This window comes from Narcine bancroftii, chromosome 4 (assembly GCF_036971445.1).
Source record: "Narcine bancroftii isolate sNarBan1 chromosome 4, sNarBan1.hap1, whole genome shotgun sequence".
In the NCBI taxonomy this organism is placed as follows: Eukaryota; Metazoa; Chordata; class Chondrichthyes; order Torpediniformes; family Narcinidae; genus Narcine; species Narcine bancroftii.
The window spans coordinates 258,371,344-258,395,567 of NC_091472.1; the positions used below are offsets into that span (position 1 = coordinate 258,371,344).

A 24,224-nucleotide genomic window follows, 5' to 3' on the forward strand; every position below is an offset into this window, starting at 1 on the left:
TTTCTCCTTTCATTCCCCCCACCCCATGATATGATGTCTATAGCAATGAAAGCTTAGAACATTGAGCTGCCAGTCTTGCCCTTCCTGCAACCAAGTTTCACATGTCATAGTTCCACGTGCCAATCCACACTCTAAGCTCGTCTGCCTTTTCTGCATTGAAATAGATGCACCTGAGAACATTTCCACCATGTTCAACCCATTGACTTCTGATGGTGCCAGCAATTTTAACATAATCTTTTCCCTCCTCCACTCCTCTATGTGCTGTGGCACTCTGGTTCCCCTCCCCCTCCAAATCTAGTTTAAACCCACGGGAGCAGCACTAGCAAACTTTCTTGCAAGGATGTTAGTCCCCTTCCAGTTCAAATGCAGACTCTCCTGTTAGAACAGGCCCACCTTCACTGGAAGAGAGTCCAATGATCCAGAATCTTGAAACCATACCGCCCCTCCCCCCCCACTTAGTCACGTGTTAAACTGCATTATTCTCCTATTTCTAACCTCACTAGCACATGGCACAGGTAGCAATCCTGATATCACTACCCTTGAGATCCTATCCTTCAACCTAGCACCTAACTCCCTAAACTCTCCTTGCAGGATCTCTTCACTCTTCCTTTCAACACCATCGGTCCTCACATGGACCACAACATCCTTAGAATGCTGTGAATTAGATCTGAGATATTTTGGACATTGGCAGCAGAGAAGTAACATTACCATCTAGGATACTCGATCTCTTCCACAGAACCTCTTATCTGTCCCCCTAACTATGGAATCCTCTATCAATAGAGCTTGTTTCTTCTCCTCCCTTCCCTTCTTAGGCACAGGACCAAACTACATGCCAGAGACCTGATCTCCATGGCTTGTCCCTGGTAGGTTGTTCCCCCCAACAATATCCAAAATGGTATACTTGTTATTGAGGGGAATTGTCTGTTCCTTTCCCTCTCCTGACTGTCACCCATCTACCCTCCTCCTGCCTCCTAGGTGTAATTGTGTCCCTGTGACTCCTGTCTATCACCCCTTTGCATCCCAAATGATCCAGAGTTCATTAATCTCCAGCTTCAATTCCTTAACTCGGCTTGTCAGGAGCTGCAGCTGGATGCACTTCTCGCAGACGACGTCATCGGGGATAATGCTGGCTTCCCTGATGATCCACGTTTTGCAAGAGGAGCATTCTCCTGGCCTGGCTTCTATTCCCACTGTCTATGACTAGACAAACAAAATACAGTATATGATATCTAAAAAAAACTGCCCTTACCTGTGCCTACCTGCTGAATTTGTTTTGTTCCTCTAATAGGATGGCCCTTTCTGACTTCAACTCTGACTATTCCTCGCCTCTTACCTGTCCTCGCCAAAGCCTGTTGAGCCAAAGCCTTACCACTCTGAATTGGCCCATTCCAACGATGATGCTCCCCCACTTTGTCTTCAACTGTTGAATTTGATTGCCCAATCAAATGCATCTCCGGCATTCCTGCAGCCTCTGTATCTACACGGACTCCAGCTCAAATCATTGTCAACTTGAGCACCAGGTCCAAACATCAAATACGATCAGGAATCATTCAATGCCCAAGGCCCTTCAGGATACTTGTTGCTCTCAGCACCCTCTCCCTGTTTTGATACCAGGTTCTAATACGAGCCCAGAGGATCCCAAAACCCAGCAGCAATAGAAATTCACCAAGACAAATGGTTACTTAAACAAAAGTCATTTTTAATTTTAAACATAAAAACAGGATCAAACTTTAACTTATTACTATTAACTTCACCCCCTTCTAAGGCTAAGCGCACATGTATGTAATGTTCTTTGATTCACAGTCCAATCTTACTTCTCCCTCCTCCAAGTTCTCCGGTGTCAGGTAATTCTTATACTATGCACAGAATTGAACTTTTATGAATTTCCACCAAGCTCTGGTGTTTTAACGTAATTGGTCACAGTTCAGGAAGGTTCTCATTGCTTTCAGAGAGAGATTCATTGCTCGTTGACACACACAAACGGATTCCCTCAGATCAGCCACTTCAGTGTCTTGAGGAAGAAACCTGCCCCATCAGGGTTTTCCAAATGATGACCTCTTCTTCTACAGGTCACCACAGAGTTCCTTTTTGTTTCCTTAATTTCAGGTGAAACACTCTAGCTAGCTATTTCTTCTTGTATGGACCACAAGGGTCTTTAAACAAGCTGCCAGCTTGCCATGCTGCAGAAACCAGTTCTCTCTCTCTCTCTCTCTCTCTCTCTCTCTCTCTCTCTCTCTCTCTCTCTCACTCACACAAACTCACACACACACATACACACACACGCACACTCTCTCTCTCTCTGTCTCTGTCTCTCTCTCTGTCTCTGTCTCTGTCTCTCTCTCTCTCTCTCTCTCTCTCACTCACACAAACTCACACACACACATACACACACACGCACACTCTCTCTCTCTCTCTCTCTCTGTCTCTCTCTCTGTCTCTCTCTCTGTCTCTCTCTCTCTCTCTCTCTCTCTCTCTCTCTCTCTCTCTCTCTCTCTCTCTCTCTCTCTCTCTCAGAGAAAGCCTGTTTGGTCTCCTCTTGCAAACCCCTATGACCTTCTTAGAACAGCAAACTGCATTCAGACAGATGGCAGCACCAGACCAAAACTTCTGAGTTCTTTCATCTGTTGTTTCCAAAACAATAATCCATTACTCCACAGCAAGTCCAATTAACACCTACTTGCATAGGCACTTGGAGCCTGGAATGTCCGGCTTGAGCAGAGCTCTGGCATTTTAAATAAGATCTGTTTTGTGAAGTGTTTGTGTTTGTTTGTTTGTGGGCTACACTAAAAAAAAAACCCACAATTCATCTCCTTTAAAACATATCGATATACAATATAGCATATAATATAATCTGTTACAGTTCCCATGAGCCAGTCTCCTGCAGCCTATGTGGGTCCTTCGATCGCAAGTAACCATCAACCTGTATGCCTGTATGCTTCAGCCTCTGAGCCCTTCACTGCTCTGCCACCGTGCTCACCTTTTCTGTAAGGTCTTTTTCTGTGCTTCTCCTTCTCAATGGGGGGTGTTCTCCCTGTTTATGGTGACCTGCACTGGTCCTCAGTTCCCCATAGTTTGCAACCCCTTGTGGTTCACTGCCCAGCACAGGTATCGCTATCTTGGGCACAGACCTCCAAAATTACAGTATTGAAAGGAAACCACTAATTAGTTCCTTTAACAGGTCATTTATACTCTGTGTGGAGCTGTTGTCATTAGGACTGGGCAGTGGGTCCTGGTAGTGCAGTGCTATGTCTCTGCTCCACTATGTGATGTTTCTTTTTATTGTAATAAAGAAACATGTTCTTAAAGCAACTATACTTAATTAGCTCGAGACTCAAGACTGTCTGGTGGCATCCATCTTGAATTCCACCCAATCGACCACAAACTAGTCTCTGGCTCCCTCTAGTGGTCAGGGTGCCACTAGCACTCCATCACTACACAATATGCTCAGGTTGTCCCAACTAATTTACATTTCCTGCTGTGTGATTCCTGTAGTAATTTTAGGTCTTTACTGCAGCCTGCTGTCAGTCATTGAGAGAAATTCCAATTTGTGGTGGGAGTAACATGAAGATAAAATGCGATGTTAGTCAATTGGGTGTAATTGGGCGGCACAGGCTGAGAGGCCGAAAGGGCCTGCTACCGTGCAGTATGTCTAAATTTAACATTTAACATTCAAAATTTTAATGTTGGTATTATGGAGTCTCTGAACAATAATGAGGAACTGAAGTGTACTACAGTGTTTGTGCAGTGGGCTAGAACTGGAGCAGAAGTTAGAACTTTGATGGAAGCTGGAAGAGTTACAATGGGAAAGAAGCCTTAAAGTTCTAGTCCTCCACTGATATTAGAGTCCTGTTACTGTTTTAACCCTTTTGTGTATTTCTGGAAATCTAGTAGATGTCCAGACTCTAAAATGGGGTTAAAGTGTAATAAAGAGCTGGAAATGTAACAAGTAGTTGGATCTGTAATAATGGGCTGGAAGTTTAATGGAGGTCTGGATCTGCAAACAGTAGAAAAGAGTGGTGCTAGAGGGCTGTAGTTGTAACAGGAGACTCTACTGGGCTTAGACCAGTACCAGAAGGCTGAAGCCACAAGCAACATAAACTAAATTCTCAATCTTAATTGATGGAATAGAACTGTGTCAGATTGAATAAACTGTAATTGAAACTTCATGGGATAAAACAGTGGCTGAAATTAACAAATGGCTGGAACTCCTATGAAAACCAGAACTGTACCACAGAACTTAAGAACATAAGAAATAGTCGCAGATCTAGGCCACCTGGCCCGTCGAGCCTGCTCCGCCATTGGATGATAGGCTCATCTCCATCTGCCTGCCTTTCTCCCATATCCCCCATACAGTTCCAGCTCTTCTATGTAAAAATCTATCCAGCCTTGTCTTAAATATATTTACTGAGGTTGCCTCCACTAAAAGCCAGTTTTGGAGGGAGGGGCATCCGCAGTTATGTTATTGTGCCCCCCCACCCCACCTGCAGCACTAGTATTGCTAGTGTCCATGCGAAATAAGCAGCACATTTATCTAATATGTCAGAGGGAGGGGGAAGTGTGACGGTGGAGGCATTTGGAGGAGTTTCATGGTAGGTAGGTAGGCACCACCACCACTCCCCCGCTCCCTGCTGTTCAAATCTTTGAATGTCGGATTGAGCCTCCCTGCAGTTACCTTACTGCTTCCCAATTAGACTTGTTCTGATGCCAACCCTGCCTCCACTGCTTCAATGGCCATTGAATCCGTAGATATATTTCACAGAGAATTAGAACTGTACAGAAAGGATAGTGTGCGTGTGTACGCACGTGCGTGGGGTTGACAGTTGGGAAGGAGATAGATGGGGTTGTAAGTGATCCAGGAAGGTTGGTGTACAATGGTAGGCTTGGGAGGTGGGGGAAAGCAGAGGCTAGGTTTGTGTGAAAGACAATATCTCAACCAGAGGGCTGGGGCTGCAATGAAAACTATAACTGGGCTGGAGTGACGAAGAATTGGAGCGGAATAGAGAAAGAAAAAGTACACTGGGCAGCAAGCATTGTATTCACAAGGGCTCATAAACCCTGGGGGAAAATGTATAAAAATTGCTTTTTATATTCAAATATATGTACCTGTTCTGGGAAACTCATTTCAGTACTGACATGTAAGAATTAATTTGGTAGCTTTCGTTGAAGGATTCAGGCTTGTGGGCTGAAATGAGGATTGGGACAGGGAATCAATGTGACAGATGACAAGAGAACAATTTTCCCCAGTCGCATTGCAGCATATGGTGTGGCCCAGCATGACAGAATGGTAATGATCAGTGAGATTGATGATGTGAAGGGACGGAGTTGGAAATAGTGTCCTCTTCATCAAAGCTTTCTGGGATTGTAAATGCAGCCATATAACACTTCAGTGAGATAGAACAACAGAACTGTGGAACACATCTTCAGTGTGTGTAGTATCTCAAGTCTCTCAGGAACAGCTTGCTTCTGTTTGTCTGCATTGTTAGGTAGATATAGAGGCAATTGGTGAAATTGAGTGAAACACGAGTATCTGCAGATGCTGCGATTATAGTAAAAATACAGCCGGTCTCGCAGCATCCATAGGAGTTAAAGACATATTACCGATATTTCGGGCCTGAGCCTTTCTTCAAGGTGTAAGCAAAAAGCAAACATTCTTCTGAATTAAAAACTAGAGACTGGATTTTGTCTCTGTGAAAGGAGTCAGAGGGAAAAGGGAAGAGAGAGACAGAGAAAGAAACAAAAGGTGCTGGGCCTCCACTTTGAGGCTGGCTTCAAACGCGGATAAAAAATTTAAATTACCTATTTATGGAGCATCCCTAAAAGACTGCTCCAGTGCTGCTTTTATGCAGAGCAGCACCTCAGTGTATCGTTAGGAGCATCTGTAGGTAGGGCGACTGTTGTCATTGCGCCAACCATCATAAATACGCTGCAGTGCAATAGTTGTCATCCCTACCCATATCCCCCATGCAGCTGGAATCGCTCTGCATTTCCCAGAATGGTTCCAGCTACATGGGGAATTATGGATAGGGGAGATAGCCATTGCTTTGCCATGTATTGAGCTGCTGGCACCAATGAATGGTGCCGAAGGCTGAAGCTACTCGGTGAGGTGCTGGAATTTTTGGGGGGCCATCAAAGCCTGCCTCGGCCTCCCCCAATGGCTCTGCCGGCCTGGCCACTCCCTAACCCCCACTTACTGCCCCTGCCCTGACAGCCCCCGCCGACTGCTCCTGCCCAGAGGGGGTCATAGTGGGAGAGGAGTGAGTGAGTGGGAGAGAAAGAGAGAGTAGTGAGATGGCTTTATGGAAGGGCTCAATGAGACAGAACTGGGGAAAGGAGACAGGGAAGAAGTGGGGGGGGGGTGTTCAATGGGAATTGGAGAATTCATTGTTAATGCTAATGTTGGAGGGTGCTCAGATGGAAGAGGACGTGTTGTTCCTCCAATTTACGGATGGTTTTAGTCTGGCAGTGCATGAAACCATGAACAGAAATGTCAGCAAAGGAAATGAAATGGGTGGTCATCAGGTAATCCATGCTACTATTGCGGCAAACAGAGCCGAGGTGCTCAACAAAGCGATCTCCCAGCATGCGCCCAGTCTCTTCGGAGACCAAAGTTTGTGCAACTGCCTTACATGATGCAAGTGATGAATACGGTGACTAATGGTTTAACCCTTTGGACTCCAAGCCCTGGTTTTCAGGGACTACCATCAAGTGCATATATTCCGTGTCCTCATTTTCTGGGATTAGCTTTTATAACCAACCACCAGCTGGTTTGTTCTGGTGTTTGTACTGTAGTTTACCCATGGACCCAGTCCAGTGTATATATTATGAAAGATTAAAAATGGTCAAAGGGTTAACTCAGAATACCGAGAATTTATTACTGCCTCTTAGACAGAAACTTGTGATTTTTAATCAGCTTCATGAACACATTTGATATGAATATTGATTGACCCCAGGATCTAACTGTATCTAGGTTCCAGAGCTGGGTTTGTAACTGGAGGCTTATATTGAAACCAAATGACTGAGCTGACTCTCATGGTTTGTACCTCAGGTCAAGGCATCATTAACAACACCACCAGCTGAACAAGCAGATGTCTAAAACAAGAATAGTTCAGAGGCAAGAAAAAGCACGGGCCTCTTCAAGTGCAAGATCTGTGATGCTATCTTAAGTTCTATGTGAGAACACTTGTCTAGATTGTGTCACAGAGGAGAAACAGAAAAAAAACCTGCTGGAATCTTGAGCAAACAGTGAGAAGCTTGGGGGAAGTTTTGGGCCTGACCTGATACATTAACTGACCATTTCTACCCAAGGATTCCACCTAGCTCACTAAGTTCATCTAGCTTCACTTTGCTTTATCATGAAGTTTTACAGCACGGAAGCAGGCCTTTTGGCCCAACATGTTCATGCCAGCGAAACTGGTACTTTTGCCTGCGTTCAGCCCATATACCTTTGAACCGTTCCTATTCTGAACTGTGCCGGAGCATGCAGTGCAGAAATATAATATGTGCTGGAGGTCCACTGGACCTCCTACTCTGCCACTAGGCTTTACAGCGGCTGTGTCCCAACGTAGAGAGTCAGGTGCAGTTCACATCTGGTCCCTCCGTTTCACACGAGAATCAATGGCCCAGTGAGCATTATCCAATCATTTGAAGTGGGGGGGGGGGGGGTTCTGATTTACAATATAGATAAATGTTTTGCTTCCTTTGACACTTTCAATTAAGTATTAATTCATTTAAATGCAAAGGGATAAGAACATTTTGGATCCTGCCCCTTCTACATTATAGAGACTACAAAACAGCTAATCTTATTTTTGTACATTTCTACCTCTCACCTAACTCCTCTTCATCATCTGGATTCCACAAAGATATGGACATATTGTGGTTTATTTCCAAATTCAGGAGGACATTGCAAAATGGGCGTATGGGAAATTGTCTCCCCTGTGTGTTAGAACCAATTCACATCACTTTTTTTTAGCTTTTCCTGAATTAATTGGTTCTGCATGGTAAGAAGCTTTGGTGTCAGGTATCAGGAAATACAGATGATGGCTGAGTTTCAATAATGTGAGTACTGAAGGAAGAGAAACATGGAACATTGCAGTACAGTCCCTTCACCCCATGATGTTGTGATGACCTACTGTATATAAACCTAGCCACCAACAATCTAATTTTTCCCTACCACACATCCTCTATTTTCCTCCTTTGAAAGTCTTTTGAATGTCACTTTTGTACCAGTCTCCATCACCACCCCTCACAGGGCATTGTTGACACCTACCATTCTCCGAGTAAAAGCTTATCTCTTACATCTCCCTTCACCTGAAACATATTTCCTCTGAATTCCACTTAGGAAAACAGTGCTGTCTGTCCATCCTATCTAAGCCCTCCCCCATAATCAATTATGCTTCTATTAAGTCACCTCTCATCCTTTGTTGCTCCAAAGAGAAAAGCCCCAGCTCTGTCAAACTAGCTTCATGTGGGCATGTTCTCCAATCCACACAAAATCCTAATAAATCTTTTCTGCAGTCTCTCCAAAACACCTATATCATTCCTATAATGAGGCAGCCAGACTGAACACAATTCTCCAAGTGTGGTCTAACCTGAGTTTTGGAGAGCAGCAAAACTCTGCTTAGATTAAGTACATTCAGGATTTCAGGAGTGGATTCAGGATTTCAGAATCCAGGGATGGAAAAATTTATAGTTGGATAGCCTGTGGCAGGGATTGGTTTTGTATAGTTGAACAGAAGTGATAGAAAGACAGATAAATGAAAGATTTTGTGAAGGGAGAATCAATAGCGCGCTATCTTACAATTAGGCAAATTTCATTAGTTTGCCTTCCCTAATCAAACAATAGCATTATTTTAAAAATATCCTTACCTATTAATTGCAAACTGACAAGGGCCATTGGAAATATTTAATAGAGATTCCATGGAAATCTTCAGAATTCATCAGAGCCTAACCATGTTCAGAAAAAAACCAAATTCTCCCCTTAAAATCTGCTCGGTCCCCATTTTATATTTGGATAGGTTTCCAACAAATTACAAAGACATTTCTGACCACATCAATGGATGAAAGTGCCCTTATCAACAGAGCACTGTTAATGCTGTTTATCACTATGGCAGATCATTTGTGGGGAGTGGGATAGATTGGTCGCTCATGTTATGTTTAGTTCTTCCATTATGCCTGTTCTTACTATAAATCAATATGACTCATTCCTTGAAGGGAGGGTTCATTTTTGCTGCACATCCTGCGAATTGACAGAGATCAACTCTCGTTTCAGGGAGTCTTCAGATCAGATACAAACTGGACAATGATAAAGGTGCCAATATCTTCAGCATCGATGGCAGAAGGCTGGCGAATGGACAACTCCACAGTGTGAAAATTGATCGGGAAGGGAGAGATGTCTCCGTTCAGGTAATGTGTCCACTCTTCCAACGAGAACGAGAAGAGCGAGTGATCTCAGTTAAAATTGAGAGGGTGAAAGGTAGAAGAAAAGCAATGATCAGCAAAGACGTTGAAAGCACAAAAGGTAGAACAAAAAAGACAGTGATTGTTAATTGCAGTTGATGACAGAATACTCCAAGCTGTCCTGCTATGTATCCCTTAGCAATGCAGAAAAAGGATCTAGACCACTGTTGCTGCCCAAGGGAGAGTGAGACAGAGGGTGGTATGATTAATGTAGAGGTTAGTGCAATGCTGTTACAGCACCAGCGACCCCTGTTCAAACCCGGCACTGTCTGTAAGGAGTTTGTACATTCTCCCTGTGTCTCCATGGGTTTTCTCTGGGTCCTCCAGTTTCCTCCCACCCTTTAAAATGTACGGGGGTTGAAGGTCATTTGGGTGTAATTGCGCAGCACGGGCACGTGGGCCAGAAGGGCCTGTTACTGTGCTGTATGACTAAATTTAAATTTAAAGGTGGAACAGGGAATGAAAAAGAGATGGAAGTAGGAGTGGAATGAGAGGTCACAGCAAGTTGCTCTCTTGGAAATGGCATTGCCCTGTGTTCAGTTGATTACAAAAGATTTTAATGGCCTGTATATGCTTTCTATGGTGTTGCAGATATGTAAATAATACAAAATGTGGAGAAGGGGAGTGGAGCAGATAAAATCTGCCCTTGTGAGTTCAATAATCCCCGTTTGGAGAAATTTCAAAATAGCAACCAATCACCTCTATGGGTGAATCTTAGGCCAAAATATTAAAGAGCTTCTAATATTTCTCATTAAAATATAATTAAAAATACATAAGACATAATTACGTAATGGTGTATTGAAAATTACCACCACATGTTGCATCAAGGACAGAGCACTGTTAAATGGCCTTCAGAAAAAGGAGTTGAGTCAGAGTTCGAGAGGATTTCAGTCCAACTCGTCCATATCGGCCTGAGCTAGTCCCATTCGCCTGCATTTAGCGCATGTCCCTCCAAACATTTTCTATCCATGTTTTGCTTGCTTTTGTTGCTGTGCAGTATTAGGTTTGCTCTAGGAATTCACATAATATTTTAAATTTAAATTAGACATAAAACATGGTAATATGCCCTTCTGACCCATGAACGTGTAGCGCCCCTGTACATTTCGAAGGGTAGGAGGAAACCGAAGCACTTGAGGAAAACCCTTGCAGACATGAGAAGAATGTACACGCTCCTTACAGACAGCACCAGATTCAGATCCGGGTTGCGGGCTTCGTAATAGATTTGTACAAACCTACGCTAACCATGCTGCCCCAAAGAATATAGCACAAGAATAGACCTTTTGGCCCATGATGATTTACCTCCCACGAAGCTCCATTGATACCATCTGCATATGCCTGTGTAAATGCCTTTTTATATATTGCTGTTGCATTTGCTTCCACACCTCCCTGATTGTGCATTCCTGGCATTAATAGTAAAACATTGGTCTCATAAACTCCCCTTAAACATTCCCTCCGCCACCCTATAGTTGTGGCCTCAGTTATTTGACATCTCCACCTGAAGAAAATAATAGCTAGCCGACTATCGTGTCTATGTCTGTCATAATGCAATTAAGATAGAACAAAGGAAATCAAAAGCCACGAAATGGTAATTTTAAAAGCCTGCAATGTTTCAGGGAGAAATATACCAGCCTATCCACCCTCTCCATAAGACCATCTAACTATATGATCTTTAATTAACCCTTTCTCATTCTACATTACCAGAAATGAAATAATGAGTCTTCTCATTGTCTCACAGTAGAATGATCTGAAAAATAATTACTAATAGTCCGTAAATTCATCATCCCAATTACTGGTATCTTGAATAGTCCATTCTTCATGCAAAATCCCCCACAATTTTGTAACCTTTGTTGCAAACACTTTCAAGTATCATCTGTTTGTACAACCCGACAATACAGCATTCTTCAGTACTCTGTGCAAAAACATGCAAACACGCATACAGACATAGCACACATGCAATACATAAATACATATATAAAAATAAATAAATATTGTTATATAAATAGTAGTCTCAGAGGGTTTGTATGAGCATTTATCACTCATTCAGTGGTCTCACTGCCCATGGAAAGAAGCTCTTTCTCATCCTGATGCTCTAACTCCGGGATACTCCTGTATGTTTTTCCAGGCAGGAGTAGCTGGAAGATGCTGTGCGCTGGGTGATTGGGTCCTCAACGATTTTGCATGCCCTCTTCACACAATGATCTCAGTAGATCGTATTGAAGCGGTGAGGGAGACCCCAGTGAACTTTTCTGCCACTGTTATAAGTCATGTGAATTTACATCCAATCTAATTCTCTACAGCTACTGTACCATACTGTGGTGCAACTGGTCCAGGACACTCTCGATAGAGCCTAGGATAGTGGTCAGTAGCCTTGACCATCTCAGTCTTCTTAGTAAGTGCAGTTGCGATTGTGCCTTCCTGACAAGTGAGGAGATATTGTGTGTCCAGTGTAGGTCACTTATTAAGTGGACTCCGAGGAACTTGCTGCACTCTACTCTCTCTACTACCAAGCTATTAATGTATAGTGGAGGGTGGTTGTCCCTGGTCCTCCTGAAGTCCACAATCATCTCCTTAGTCTTGTCCACGTTAAGACTCAGCTTGATATTCTAACACCATTTCATGTGATTTTCTGTCATGCGACTCGTAATTGTTGCCTGATTTACATTGTGTTGTGAATGTTCATAAACTCATTTCAATTGTAATAATTTTTTTTTGGTGCAAGCTCGTTTGTATCATTGCTTGGAGATTTCAATGTTTTATTTGCTTTTAAAAGCTTTGCCATGCAGTTACATAAGAAATGATAAGTTTGCAAACCTAATGGCATGCCCTGAGGCATTCAACGTATGCAATCTGAGAGCAATCCTTTTGTCCTCTTCTTCATTTGATGAAGTTGTACTGATGAGCCAATGTTCCTGCTGTTTTAGTGCTTATTGAATGGCTGTTCTCCCAGACTCATTTTTCTCACTGCTACGCATTCTTTCATGCAATCAGGATGCTGTTGGATACATCAAAAGTCTGTATTCCACTCTTCCTCAGAATCTCCATTTATGAGCAGCTTTTTAAAAATATTTTAAAAATCTAAATTTAAATTTAGATGTGCAACATGCAAGGATGGTTTGTCTGACCACATATGACCTGGTGGGTGACAGAGTGGGGAATCAAAATATCCTGAGGGCTTCAAGGGTCAGGGTTCGTAGAATCTGGAGATCTGATTTTCCCGAGGAGCAATGAGTCTGGACAATCAGGCATTTAGATGGAGTAGGTGATACCATCTTCTTCTTTAAAGAAGAACATTGGGAAATGGGACAAGAGGGGACAACTTCAGGATAAAAGGGTATCAATTTAAAACAGAGATGTGGAAAAATTTATTTAGTTTGAGCAGTGGGTTGCAACCTTTTTCTTTCCACTCACATACCACTTTAAGTAATCCCTATGCCATCAGTGCTCTGTGAATAATGAAGGTTTGCTTAAGGTGGTATGTGAGTGGGAAGGGAAGATTGAGAATCACTGCTCTAGACCCAATTATTACTGAAATATTTTGCTTGAGAAAAATTGTCATTGGCCCTTTCCTTTGGAGTTATGATTCCATGCACATAAAGAGTTAATTAGGTATGATTAAAACAGTGATTTTCAAACTTTTTATTTCCCTTACTAATCACAGAGCACTTATGGCATAGGGAATACTTATGTGAGTGGAAAGAAAAAGGTTGAGAACCACTGAGTTAGAGGGTCATGAGTCTGTGGAACTTGTTGCCACAGGCGGCTGCGGAGGCAAGGTCGTTGGGTGTATTTAAGACAGAGATTGATTAGTCAAGGCATAAAGGGTTATGAGGAGAAAACTGGGGAGTGGGGCTGAGTGGAACGATGGATCAGCTTATGATTAGAATGGCAGAGCAGACTCAATGGGCCTCTTTCTGCTGCTATATCTTGTGATATTCTGAAAAGAAAGATCAATAAGCATCAAGCAAAGACAACATGATAGCACCGTTGTGGGTTTCCTTCTGTCGCCTGGTGGCTGAGGGCAATAAACTGTCTTTAAACCTTTTGGTGCACTCGGAAGTCTTTTCCTCAATAGAAGGAGAGAGAAGAGTGTGTGTCCGGGGTGTCTTCCAGTGGGTTGTCTGCTTTTTCTAGACAGCGGGAGATATAGATAGAGTCATTTGAGAGGAGGGACATTTGCATGATATTCTGAGCTGCATCCACTACCTTCTTCCATTCTTGAGCAGAGCAGCTCCTGTACCATGATGTGATGCATCCAGGAAATATGCTTTCGATGGCGCACCAATAGGATTTGTTGAAGGACAAGAGGAGGCATGCCGAACATCCTTAGTCTGTTAAGAAAGAAGAGGCATTGGAGGGCTCACTTGACCATTGCATCAACATCTCTTTAAATCTTTGCAGGATAACTGCAGTCTATGTTCTATATGAGGAATGAGGAGAAATATTTCCATTGACTTCTGTGCAAGCATTGCACTGAGCAGATCCATTTGAAGTCATCTTCCCGTCAAATGTAGCAGCTGTAACTGATTGTTTCTGTACTCAAAAGTGAATACATGTATGTATAACCATGGCAAATAATGCCATCTTGAACAGATAACAGATTCATTTTTTAACATATATGATAGCTTTGAAGGTCTAGTCTTCCCTCTGAGGGAGAATGCAGGAGTGTGCATCCTTTTTGATTCTAAGTTTATTGCATGAGATATCTAATGGGGAAATGTGCATTCACTGAAGGAGAAAAGTAAAGAGTCACTTAATAATTCATCAAACCAGGGTCCAATGTGATTCAGGATTGTCAGGACATATTCTCTTTCTTTTGAGATATATAATCACCTAAACACTGTACACAATTTTTTCATTGATCGCCTCAAATTAAAATTGCTGGAAGGACAATTCTATCTTTTCACAAGATAGAGATATGCAATACACAAAAGTGCTGGAGAAACTCAGCAGGTCGCGCAGCATCTAAAGAAAGGAAAGGGTAATTAACATTTCAGGCCTGAACCCTTCATAAAGATATGAGCAAAAAAGCAGGCAGCACCTTGAATAAAAACGTGAGAGGAGGAAGGGGCAGAGGAATGGATACGGGCTAGCAGGTCGGAAGTCACAGGTGAATATAGGTGGGAGAGCACAAGAGAAAAAAATAACTGAGAAGTGATAGGGGAGGCCAAACTGAGTCCACCAGCAAATTGGAGGAACAACATCTAATATTCTGTCTGGGCACCCTCCAACAAGATGGCATTAAATCAACCTCCAATTTCTATTAAATCCCATCCTCGAGCCTTTCTCTTTCCCAAGCTACTTTCCTCCAGGTCCCCATCCATTCCCTTTCCATTCAGTGAGCTACCTCCTCCCTCTATCACTTACCAGCTTTTTCTTTTCTACTCTCCTACCTATATTTACCTACAACTCCTACATATATAAAGAATGCTGCTTGACTGCTGACTTTCTCCAGCATTATGCTTTAACTTCAATCACTGCATCTGCTGATTGTCATGTTTTACTCTATGACCTGTTAACTCGTATTCCTCCCTTGAACTTTCCTCCCTTCTCTCCTCTCCTCCACCTCACCATTTTATTCAGGACCCTGTCTGCTTTTTCCTCATACCTTGATGAAGGGCTCAGGCCCATAAAATTGGTTACCCTTTTACTTCCCGTTGATGCTGCGTGATCTGCTGAGCACTTTTATGTAGAGCTCTACAATCAATGCTTTTGCAGACTTTTGATTAACATCATAGATATACAACATTTAAATTGGCCTTTTATGGCAAACATGTGGATTAAGTTCCCCATTGTGTTCCCCATTTGTCTGAACTTGGCACTATCCTTCTGTTTCATAGCCACCTTCCTGTTATTTTAAATGTCAGAATTGTACTCAACATGACCAGTTCCTCTGGCAGCTCATTTCATATGAACCAGCATGGTTGGTCTAGTGGTTAGTGCAACACCTTCACAGCGCCAGGGATCAGGACCTGGGTTAAAATTCTGCGCTGTTTGTAAGGAGTTTGTACATTCTTCCTGTGTCTGCATGGGTTTTTCGCAGGGGCTCCAGTTTCCTCCCACTGTTCAAAACATACCGGGGGTTATAGATCAGTAGGGTGTAATTCACGCCATGGCCGAAATGGCCTGTTACCGTGCTGTTTGTCTAAATTTATATATGTACCACCTTCTATGTCCCTTTTAAATCTTTTTCCTCTCACCTTAAATCCTGTCCCCTCTGGTTTTAGAATTTCCGAGTCTGAAGAAAAGATTGCGACTATTTGTCTCATACAAAATTTATACATCCTGGTTTATAAATGAATATCTTCTCTTTAAAAATTGCTGAGTCTAAATCAGAGAAATCTATGCTCAGCAGCATTGTGGGAGTCCTTTCAACTACACCAACTGCAGGGATACACGAGGATAGGTTACCCAGGTGACTTGAGGTTATGAATAAATAACAGCCTTGAAGACATGGTCATTTACCATAGGCTTCAGAAATAAAAATCTTTCAACCACCAATATGAGGCAGTTGGTCCCACAGCAAGCCCATTGAAGGTTTAGTGGCTTCCATCAAATATAAGTGACCCTTCATTATTTTTGTTGAATGCAGAGCATGCCACTCAAGTCAAAAGCTATGGGGACATGCAAAAACTACATTCATTTTCCGTGACTGAATAAAAATTGAGTGGCATGGGTAGAGTAGTGGTTGGTGCCACACAATTTTACAGTACCAGCGACCCAGGTTTGAATTCGGCCCCGTGTGTCAGGAGTTTGTACGTTCTCCCCCATGTCTGCGCAGGTTTCCTCTGGGTGTTCCAGTTTCCTCCTGTCTTTCAAAACGTATTGTGATTGTAGATTCATTTTAGTATTTGGGCAGCATGGGTTTGTTGACTTGAAGGGCTTGTTACTGTACTGTATTTCTAAATTTAAAAAAAAATTAGGCCTTTCAATCTTTTCAAAATGGCTCAATTTTCCCCTCAAACATTTATTTGATGTCTTTTAAATTTCAAGTTTCCTGTTCATTGCTAACAAATACTTTCTTTCCAATTGTAAATGCCCAATATTGTTACTGGAAGAACTGTCAAGGGCATATTAACAAGTCCGACAGCAGGGAGAGAGAGGAATTAATACCAACAGATCATTAACCACTACTGCCTCAGGCATTCTGCCGTTATAATTCTAATTCATCTCTCTCACTTTCTCGGGCTCAATGATTTCTCTCAGACACCAATAATACCACCAGCATTCACTAAACATCTACAAAACAAAATAAAAACAGTGTTTTCTTCAAGCTAATTGTAATTTTAAACTTCCTGCTGTTGGCTTGAACATAGAATTCGCCACCACATGGAGTAGTTGAGGAAAATAGCAGAGATGCATCTGGGGAAACTAACCATCTAAAGGAGAGCTGAATGGAAAATTATGGCTGTGTGGCTAAAGTAAAATAAATGAGTGGACTGACGATCCTATAATTAATGTGAGAAAAGAAGAACAGGAGTATTTATTTACCACTGAAGTCCTTGGCTGTAGGTACAAGTCTGGGAAAGCAGGCACAGGTAAGGTTAGCAAACAGTGAAATGCTGGAGGAACTCAATTGATTGGATAGAAATGTTTCAGGTCAGAACCTCTGATAGAAGGTTCTGCCCCAAATCATTGAGCCTCACCATTTCGACGCCTAGGCACGGCCTGACTCATTGAATTCCTCCTGCATCTCATTGTTTGCTTAAGATTTCAGCAGCTGTAGTTGTGTGTTTCTCAGACCAGGATAGTTCAGGGTTAGGAGACAGTCTGGGAACAGACCTTATCAGAACTTTACTGAGGCACACCATTTTGCAGCATCTGAAGTGGTTGGTTATAAACTCTGAAAAAGCTCCTTTAAAGAGGAAAGTGTGCAGAGCTATGGTCGAGTGCAGTACATAAATATGCTGGAGAAAATCAACAGCCCATGCAGCACTCATAGTAAGTAAAGGGTAACCAACCTCAGGCCTGAGCCCTTCGTCAGGTACCTGACCTGACAGCTGACAAAGGGCCCAGACCCGAAACATTGGTTATGGATGTGGCAGAGTTTCTCTGGCATGTTAACACAGGACTAACTTTTATTTAAATGTATCAGGAACTGCAGCCAAACAGATACTTTCAATAGGGTGGTTACAAGTCTAGGAGTAAATTACTGGACAACTGCTCCGAGGCTTTAATTCCTAAATTCCAATCCCACTTTGGCAGCTTGATGAGATAGCCAAGCCATTAAAAGCATTGGGAATTCAAATTTTGTACTAATTAAATGGTTCAAAACTTCAAAGGTTCCCTTTATTGTCATGTTGTAATACAGGAGCTTAATCTTTTATCCGAAATTCCAAAAACTGAAAACTGAACATTTTTTCGATGGATGTCATCTCCTCACTAAAGCTTGTCCCAACATGACCCACTCATCTCACGCTTGAATAGCCCATGTCGGTCCATGTCGGTAATTAGTGGAGTCCTTTCTTTATAAGTGCCAGTGGAAGAAAACGAAGTCCAATGCCCTCAATTCACCGTATATGAACTCCCGAATCATCGTAGATGGCTCGATGTCAGATGCCTTCGCTGTTCACGGTCATTGAAGTCGGTGAAAATGTCAAAGAGCTGCAGAGTCCCCTATGGGTAACAGTGAGAAGCAGAAAAGGAAGCATCTGTCATTATGTCATAAGAGGTTATATTGTGTATGCCGTAAAACACTGAATTTCATGATGATCAATCCTGATACTGATTTCGATTCTTGACAGCGCAGAAAGTAGAGTTATTGCAGAAGCTTGATCGTGGTGTATCTCTGCAGTGTCTGACTGAAGATGATGGTGCGGGAGCAACCACCATATTTGACTTAAAGAAGCAGAAAGCTAAGTTGTTGAAGTTTTGCAGTGACAGTGATGACCAGGGACTAACGAAAACTAGGAAAACATTGTATAGGGCAGATTGAGTGGGTTTGACCACGAAGAAGTGAACGTCTGTCACTGACTGGTTTGTTTGTCATGAAACAAACAAGAAAAATGTAACTGAATCAATATTGCAAAAAGCTGGGCACAAACTTTGGCCTCCAACAATATTCGATTAAAATGAGCCTGCAGCTGAAGACTTTGAAGTATTTTGTGTCAGTAACAAGAAGATGATATCAAACCTCATTGCTTACGTCAAATGTGTTGCAACAGAAAATGTAAATATGTTGGACGCAGCTGACCTTGAAGGAGTCCTTGAGTGATGGAGAAATTGCTGAAATGAGGAAAGCGGTGATGAGGTCGAAGACATTGTGAACGCAGGTGAAAAAATTCCCATAGACGATTTGGTTAAAATGTGTGATGAGTGAATTGGTGGCATGGAAGAATGTGTGTTTGTCAGTGAGCATGAGATTATGGAAGTTTATTCAATTAAAGAGAGACTGCTTAGGCAAAAACCTCCTTTAATGAAACAGATGACATTGGAGGAAGTTTTTAAAAAGACTCCAACCTGAAGACGATAATCGTCATTAAAAACGATGACGACATTGTTGTAATGTGCTTTTTCTACATCTACACTATATTCTCTGGTGTTTAGCTTAGTTTGAGCCAGTTATGTTTGAAGTTTCTCTGTATGTTTTACTAAAAATAAAAGGTACGCTTGTCATTTTATGGTCTATTTTTATCTCACCAACCCCCCCCCCCAAATCGTTCAGCACTGCCGCAACACTCCTCCATCCAATGCCACCCCAACCCCCCCCCCTTTACCCGGTGCAGATACCCTTCTATTTGGAGTGTGTCTTTATTTTGCGCAAATCGGAATCAGCACAGTTACTTAACGTACCGTAGTTACTATTATCCGAAAAATTCCGCAAAGTGTCTGGTCCCAAGGATTTTGGATAAAAGATTAAGCACATGTACGTTAAAAGCATAAGATAAATTATATGCTTTCATTTTTGTCTGTAGTAAGGCAAACCAACATGACCTTTAAGGAGGCATAGTTGGTGTAGTTGTTAGTGCAATGCTATTACTGCGCCAGTTTCAATCCCACGCTGTTTGTAAGGAGTTTGTATACTCTCTCTGTATCTGTGTGGGTTTTCCTGGATGGTTTTGATGACATCCCACCATTCAAAACATGCCCAGGGGTGTAGGTTAATTAGGTGTAAATTGGACGACATGGACTTGTGGGCCTGTTACCGTGCTATATTTTGAAATTTAATTATAAATTTATAAATTGCCTATAGTGCCCCTCACAATAAGAGAAATAGAAGCAAAAGAGAGTCCCTTCAGAGTCACCTAGTGTCCTTGGATTTGCCTTCAGCAGCTGCACAGACACCTGGTCAAACCGAGCTCCAGGTCCAAACCTCCAATACAATTCGGAAGCCTTCAGCATCTAAGGCCTTCTTGCCCTCAGCACCATCTTGAATCCCAGTTCCAATATCCGGCTCCTGTGAGCCACCCTCCAGCAGTCCGCAGTCTATGTGGGTCTGTCGGCTGAAAACTGCCAGTATCCTGGCCTTTTTAAATCCTTCAGCCACTGAGCCCTTGCTGGTCCACTGCTATGGTCACTTCCATGGTGGCCTCTTTATGGTGACCATTCACGATTGGATTTTTGCAAAAAAAAACAGATGGTCCTCATCAACTGATAATCAGCAATTATGGCCCAGGCTGTGTGTAACCATAATATAATAATTGATTTTGAGATTGATCAATAAGCTCAAGAGAGAATTGAGCATGGGCAATAAATGCTGCCTTCATAATGACATCCACACAAATCCTGGAGCTCTCTGCTCTGCAGCATTGTGGAGTACCTTTATCAGAAAGGTCTCCAGATCTTCCCAAGGGCAATTAGAGATGATCAATAAATACAATCCATCCAGGCAATAACAGATCCTGCAATTGAATGCTCAAAAAGATTAATTAAGTAAAATGTACAGCTAATTGGCGAGCTCCCACCAATAGCAATGTGACAATGACCGTAAGATGTAGAAGCAAGAATCGGTCACTGTGTACTTCAGGTTATTTGATGAGATCATCTGATCTCCAACTCAGCTTCATTTTCCACCCTGTCAATATTTATTGACCCTTGAAGAAAGTATTATTTTATGACCAATGATCTGTCTGCCTCAACCCTATGACTTCTAAGGTGTATAGACAGATGTGACTTTCAAGGTGTGGGTGGCATGGTTAGCCTTAATGCTGTTATAGCACCAGTGATCAGGACTGGCATTAGAATCCCATGCTGTCTGTTTGGAGTTTGTACGTTCGCCCTGTGTCTGTGTGGGTTTTCCGCCAGAACTGTGGTTTCCTCCCACCTTTCAAAAACTTATCTGGAGTTGTCGGTCAATGGGGCGCAATTGAGCAGCACGAGCCCATGGGCCAAAGGGCCTGTTAATGTGCTGTATGTCTAAAATGTAAAAATTTAAATGGGCAGGAAAGTTTCCGAGGGACATGGAACAAATGCAGGAAAATGGTACTAGCTCAACTCTCTGATGAGCATGGATGAATTGAGCCAATGAGGCTGTTTCTATGCTGTGTAATTCTAACTCCATGCTTTCCTTCACAATTCAGGGTTCTGCCTCCCCTTCTGAGAGAAAAAAAAGACACTCTCCCAATCACTGCTTTAAATAAGCAAGCCAAAGTGATAATATACCATCAGTTATTTTAGTGAATAAGAAATAAACTACTGGAGGAACATAGAACATTGCAGCACATGGTGTTGTGCCAACCTATATATATACCTAAAAAAAAATAAACTCATCACCCTCTATTTTTATTTCATCCATACGCATGTTTAAGAGTCTTTTAAATGCCCCAATTGCTCCAGCCTCCTCTATCACCCACAACACTTCCCCCTGATGTATTCCCTAAACTTTCCTTCCTTCCCTTTGTACAAAAGTCCTCTGGTATTTGCTACTCTTGCCCTGGGATAAAAAAAGGTATTGGCTGTCTACATTATCATTGCCTCTCATAATCTTGTGGTGGGTCGAGCAGAGAGAAAAAAAAATTCTCAATGTTTTAAGCCAGAGCCTTTTATCAAGTTATTTTCTTGATATTGCTTAAGGGACAATCTACCGCACTGAGAGGAAAAAAAACTTTGTTTCTTTATTTTTGAAATAGGATTCATTTTTGGTTTCACAATGGCTCCATCAACAACATTCTTTCAATGCTACATCTTTGCCAGACAGTAGAATCAGCCAAGGTTCTCATACTCAACATCTTGCTGCTCCTGTGCCTGAGTGATGAGATTGATACTACCACTGAGCCACCCTTACCTGCTGCTACATGAAAGTACATTTCCTCTCTTAGTTACAAATAGGTTGAAGCTGCAGTGCAGTTGGTAATGTAGTATCTATGTCAAAGAACCTCAATTATATCCAGGGTGAAATCTTTTACCCCATTCTTACATTAATCCCATTTTATGTTCTCCCCACATTCTCATCAACCACTCACCTGAGGTAACTTGCAACAGCCAATTAACTTACTGACCCGCACATCTGGGTTGTGGGAGAGAACCGGAGTATTGGGAATAAGCCCACATGGTCACGGGGAAAACCAGAAAACTCCACTAAGACAGTGTCCATGGTCAGGATGGAACCTAGGTCTCTTGAGCTGTGAGGCAGGACTCTACTGACTGTGCTACTGAGTCACCTTCTTTCAGCTGTGCCACTGCGCCACTTGAGGGGAGACTTCCAGTGGCACATGATTTCACACAGTTAGTGTAGCGGTTAGCACAACCCTGTTACGGAACTGGGGTTCAAATCCTGTGCTGTCAATAAGGAGCTTGACCGTTCTCCCCATATCTGCGTGGGTTTCCTCTGGGTGCTCTGGTTTCCTCCTACCCTTCCAAATGTACTGGGGTTATAGGTCAATTGGGTGTAATTGAGTGGGACAGCTGAAAGGGCCTGTACCGTATTGTATGTCTAAATTGAAATTGAAAATTTAAATTTCATTTCAAAGGTGGAAGACCAATCTTCCAAACTTGGAATCCTCATAGATCTTGGAGGGAGAAAACTGGTGTTTCATGTGTAGGAGTCAGATTGATGCAGTGTGACTCAGCATCCCTGCCGCACTCTTCTCTCCTACACAGCACTTTTCTCTTCATGACTGACTGAAGAGCACATTTGGCAATTTATTGCCTGATTGCCTTCAATATTCCCCTTAATGTCCCTGTAGATACCATTTAAATGATGCGTCAAAGAAGAATAGTTGGTTCTTGAGCAAGGAAATTTGAAATGTGCTGGCTCTCTAATTAACTGGATTTAGATTTTAATTATCTGAATTAAGCCATTAATCAGAAAAATGAGATGGAATATGCAGATGCATTTAACTCTGCATGGTTAAGTAAGGTTTGTGTGTCTATTTTGATGAAATTAACAGAGCTGTGACACACTGCATGGTTCAGCGATTGGAAATAAGGATCATATTTACTTAGTTCCTGCTCATCAGCCATCGTACTGCCACCATTCCCCATCTGATAGGCAATTCAAGGTCTCGCTCTGCTGCCTAATAGCTATCTCCTTCCAGTGATGACAATGCCTTCAGTAAAATGCACAACACAAGCCAACAACCTCCAGGGAGTTCCCACGTCAGTTTGGATGCATTCCCCAAGGTTTGACACACGATTTCCTCCTTCTGATTGCCCCACCCATCAACTTCTACCATTGGTTGCCAGAAATGTTCATCATCAACATCATTCTATGTCAATTGTAAACACTATTCAGTAAAAATCCAGTGGTCTGTCAAAGTCAGACCATAAAATTTTCCATAAAATCAGATGTTATCTTTAATATTTCAACATCCATTTAATTTGGCTTTTCTTAAAGATACGACACAGTAGCGTCCAATTTAGACATACATAACAGCACAGTAATAGTCATTTCGGCCCACAAGTCTGTGCCACCCAATTTGCACCCAATTAACCTACACCCCCAGTATGTTTTGAACAGTGGGAGGAAACCGGAGCTCCTGGGGAAAACCTATGCAGATACAGGGAGAACGCACAAACTCCTTCCAGACAGCATGGGATTCAAGCCCTATTACCGGCACTGTAAAGACATTGCACTAACTGCTATGCCAACCAATGCTCAGTAAGTTTAAAGGGAACATAAGAACAGGGGTGCTGGTGAATGAAACAGCATGTGGAGACTAGAGCCCCGGTGAATAGAAGAGGTGCATAGAAACTGGGTCATTGTGAATGGAAGGAGAGCATGGAAACTGGGATTCCATGTGGAAGGGGAACACGAGAACCCGGATACAGTGTGTAAGGGGAGCATGGGAGCCAGCATCCTGTGTGGAAGGAGATAGTCTGTGAGAGGAATGTTGTGCCTCATGAGCCTAATTGAGATTTTCAGGAGGTTACAAAATAGTTTGATGAAGTTAGGGTGGTAGATATGATGTATAATGGCAAGGTCCTCCATAAGAATCCCATTCAAAAAGTCGTGAGGTATGGGATCCATGCAACCTTAGCTGTGTGGATTCAGAATTGTATTGCCTATGAAAGCAAGAGGGTAGTAGTGAACAGGAAATATTCTGCTGGAGGTCAGTGACATCTGGACTTCTGCAGGGATTGTTTTTGGATGCCCTGCTCTTCGTGATTTTTGTGATAAATGATCTAGACAAAGAATTAGAGGGATGAGTCAGTAAGGTTTCAGATAATACGAAGGTTGGAGGAGTGGTTGATCGTGTTGAACGCTATCCTAGATTTCAACAGGATATATACAGGATGCAGAGTTGGCTGGAAAAGTGGCAAATGGACTTCAATCTGTATAAGTGTGAGGTGATCCATTTTGGAAGGTCAAACTTGAAGGCAGGGTACATGAT

The 24,224-nt window shown here is 42.4% G+C and overlaps 1 protein-coding gene across 10 annotated transcripts in view; it reads left to right on the plus strand.

Annotated features, from left to right (window-relative positions):
- LOC138761898 (contactin-associated protein-like 5) overlaps nucleotides 1–24,224 on the plus strand; it is a 1,131,905-nt gene that overhangs the window by 1,024,813 nt on the left and 82,868 nt on the right. For 9 of the 10 annotated variants that reach the window (XM_069934824.1, XM_069934828.1, XM_069934827.1 and 6 more), the window contains one exon: nucleotides 9,269–9,402. In XM_069934824.1, coding sequence (XP_069790925.1) covers nucleotides 9,269–9,402 — 134 coding nt within the window. Of the gene's footprint in view, nucleotides 1–9,268; nucleotides 9,403–18,202; nucleotides 19,021–24,224 lie in introns of those variants that run through there. The other variant, XM_069934830.1, reaches the window with a different exon arrangement.